The 3,841-nt window shown below is 52.3% G+C and overlaps 1 protein-coding gene across 1 annotated transcript; it reads left to right on the forward strand.

Annotated features, from left to right (window-relative positions):
- Nucleotides 1–617: 617 nt before the first annotated feature.
- Nucleotides 618–2,228, forward strand: Sowahd (sosondowah ankyrin repeat domain family member D). The gene has a single exon (XM_090326369.1). The coding sequence runs from the start codon at nucleotides 693–695 to the stop codon at nucleotides 1,668–1,670; it is 978 nt and encodes a 325-aa protein (XP_090182495.1). The 5' UTR covers nucleotides 618–692; the 3' UTR covers nucleotides 1,671–2,228.
- Nucleotides 2,229–3,841: the final 1,613 nt, after the last annotated feature.

The following is a 3,841-nucleotide window of genomic DNA, read 5'->3' on the forward strand; positions in this document are numbered from 1 at the left end:
CAAAGGACAGGGCAGGAGAGCCTGAGTCACTAGGGACGGTCAAGATTAGAGCGGGACAAAGGCTGCTGGAGGCTAAAGTGCAGGAGGATTGCTAAAGAGATAAGACCGGGTACCCGAAGGCAGGGGGGTGGGGAGCGAGAGCCTCCGAGCTCAATGATCGCGCTTGCAGAAGGAGGTTTCGGCTGAAAGCCTAGTTCGGCCTCAGTCCGGCGGGGACTGTGCGGGTGTGGGGGAGGCGCCGTGGAGTCTCTGCCGCCTAGCAGCTGTGGGGATGCCGACAACGCCCGCGGCCAAGGCAACCTCGGCCCCGCCCCCCTCGCCGGCTCCGCGCCCAGGGCGCCAGGCAATGGGCGGGGTTGCCCAGTTCACCTGGCCGTTTGGGGAGGGGCCGCCTGAGGCTGCGGACATATAGGGGAAGTTGTGGTCTCTCTTAGTTGGCTTTGGGGGTTTGACTAAACCTCGATCACGCCCCCCTCTCTTCGTCCCCCACCAAATCGCCCTCTCCAGGGCCCTCCCCTCATTTACTCTCTTCTACGTCCTCCTCCACTCCTCTGATCCCTCCCTTAGGAGCCCAACTTACTCAAGCGTCCTCTTGCTTCCCCACCGCCAGGGCCAGTTCCTGTCCCGATGGGGCCCGAGAAGACCAACAATCTCTAGGCACTGGAACAACACTGGTGACAGTCTCCAACACCATGGCCCAGTCCGGAGCCTCCTCGAACCCAGCGCCCAAGACCTTGTTCAACCCCACTCCAATGAGCCTGCGGGGCGCTCCGGAACTCCGCCCGTCAACGGTGGACAACAGTAGCCTGGGCAGGTACTGGGGCCACGCCGCCACTGTCTCCCGAAAATCCTTTCGGGGTTCAGGGATAATGCCCGGAACCAGTTTGGCGCGCCGGCGGGACACCCTACGGGAGCTGTTGGGGCTGCAGAGAATGGCTACTCCCCCCGGGTGGCCGGCCGTGGGGCAGGAGAAGGAGCCATCCCCGCGGGAGTCCGGGCCGCTGAACGGATCTACTGGTGGCGGCTTGTTGCTGGAACCGCGGGAGCACGCGTGGATCCTGGCAGCTGCTGAAGGTCGTTTTGATGTGCTTCAGGAGCTGCTGGAGGCTGAACCCCGGCTTTTGCTGCGAGGCGACCCCATCACAGGCTACACCTTGCTACACTGGCTGGCCAAACACGGCTACCACGAGGAACTGATTTTAGTATATGATTTTGCCAAACGCCGGGGACTGCCACTCGACGTGAGCGCTACGGGCAGCGGTGGCTTCACTCCTCTCCACCTGGCGGCCCTGCAGGGCCACGATATGGTCATCAAGGTGCTGGTCGGAGCCCTAGGTGCTGATCCCACGCGTCGTGACCACAGTGGCCGCCGCGCCTGCCACTACCTACGGCCTGACGCTCCGCAGAGGATTCGGGAGCTGTCCGGGGCGGAAGATTGGGAGAGGGACCGGGAGAAGAAGCGTGATCACAACCAGAACAACAGCGGTGTTACTTCTGGGTGGATGCTGAAACGCACCCCGAGCTTGCCTGCAGCCCCCACATCGTGGATCCAAACCAAAGCGGTGGCGGTACCGGCAAGAACCACCAAAACCAAGAAAGCCACTGGCACCCAGGCAACATATATGAATGGCTTCTTACGCCACCTGTTCCCTTTCTTCCAGAATCGTTAGAGTGACTAGGACTTTGTTGCACAGACGGGGATTGACTGACCCAGTATCTTAAGGTTGTGTTGACATTCCAAAGGTGGAGCAGTGACTTTGATTCTGCGCAGACCATCCCATTCACAAACCAGGTACCTGTCCCACTCTCTGGCTGCCCATCTTTGTGTGTATATATATATCTTCACCTCAAGACTACCGCCCTACCCCTTGTGCTGCCCACCATTGGAAGAACTAAGGGAGAACTTTGTGCAATTGCTCACCGAGAGACACCAAGGACTGAACTAGCTTAGCTACCAGACTGAGTTTGGACCAGGGGTTGTGGTTTTCCTTGGGAGGGAGAAATGGGACCTTGCAGAACACATTTCCGGGGAGACAAAGCACTATATTAATAAATATTCAATAGAACACCAAGATATCACTAAACCATTGGTGGTGAACAAACGTCTTAACTGCTTACTAATTCTTCCCTTAACCAGTCTTCTTCCTTCTACTCACAAGCACCCACTTGGTCACCTGGTCCTGAAACTATACAGATCTGTCTGTCCAGTACCTAATCTAATGTGTCAAGGTGACTTATGTATATTAAATAAAGTGCATTTTTTCCCTCTCTTACAAAGCTGTCCTTTGAGTGCTTTATTTTTACTAACCTTGGAAGGACATATGTTTGTAGGCAAGTGCTGGTCAATCCATAGCCAAAAGCTAAGGAGTCTGGACAATCTTGGGCCTCATTCCCAGAACAAATTAGCTGGAGCTGCACACTTTATGTTAGCTCCAAGTGGACAATCCACTTGTCTCCTAGCTTCTTTGGCACCCAAGTCTGCCCCAACACCAGAGTCTCTTTTCTTTTTTTCTTGCCAGTCTTGGTACTTGAACTCAGGGCCTGAGCACTGTCCTTGACTTTTTTCAAGGCTACTGCTCTACCACTTAAGCCACAGCACCACTTCTGGCTTTTTTCTATGTATGTGGTACCTAGCAATTGAACCTGGGTCTTCATGCATTCTAAGCAAGCACTCAACCACTAGGCCACACCCCAGACCCCTGAATCTTATCTTTCAGAAGTTGTCATAGACCCAAGCCTTTGAGTGATTAAAAAAACAAACTTCCCCCACCTGAAACTAGTCCTGGGAATGTGCCTTGGTGTGTAGCATGCACGAAGCCCTGGGTTCAAGTCTTCACTACCACATGCATACAAAAAGCTGGAAGTAGTTCTGTGGCTCAAGAGGCAGACCACTAGGCTTGAGAAAGCCCAAGGACAGTGCTCAGGCCCTGAGTTCAAATCCCAGGATTAGAAAAAAAATTTCCTCATCTACCTTGTTTAAAGGCTCATAGACAAGTGGAAATTTGAACAATGACTCCCATTCGTAAACTGTGAATTAAAATATGAAAAAGCTCAACTTAGCCTCAAAGGAGGGAAATGCTTTTGGTGCCTAGAAATCCATGCTTCTTTACAGAAGGGTGCTATTTAGAAAATAGCACTTTAAGCTGGGCACTGGTGGCTTACGTGTAATCTTAGCTACTCGGGAAGCTGACATCTGAGGATTGAGGTTCAAAGCCAGTCCAGGATCAAAACTCCATGAGATTTTTATCACCAATTAACCACTCCAAAAAACCTGGAGGTAGTGCTGTGGCTCAAAGTGATAGACTGCTAGCTATGAGCAAAAGAACTCATGGAGAAAGCCCAAACCCTAAGTTCAAACCCCACAACCAATAGCACCAACAAAAATAGCACTGTATCTGTTGAGGTTCTGGTAGCCCTTGTTATAGATTTGTGTGACCTACCCTTCAAAAGTTAAGGAGAAACTGATTCACTAGAGAACCACTGAGAAATGCCACTCTAAGCCCACCTATGGAGTTTTCTCCCTCTGTTTTATGGCCATGTTTTGCCCCTACCTTTTTTTTTTTGCCAGTCCTGGGCTTGGGCTCAGGGTCTGAGCACTGTCCTTGGACTTTCTCAAGGCTAGAGCTCTACCACTTGAACCTCAGCACCACTTCTGGCTTTTTTCTATGTATGTGGTACCCAGGAATAGAACCCAGGTCTTCGTGCATGCTAGGCAAGCACTCTACCACTAGGCCAAATTCCCGGCCCCAATGTTTTGCCCATTCTGTCCTGGAAACTTCCCTACCTAGCACATGTTTCATAAACCATTTGATTCTTCCCATCCATGAAATGAACCAAATTC

The sequence above is a fragment of the Megascapheus bottae genome, chromosome X (genome assembly GCF_031878675.1).
Source record: "Megascapheus bottae isolate mThoBot1 chromosome X, mThoBot2.hap1, whole genome shotgun sequence".
Classification (NCBI taxonomy): domain Eukaryota; kingdom Metazoa; phylum Chordata; class Mammalia; order Rodentia; family Geomyidae; genus Megascapheus; species Megascapheus bottae.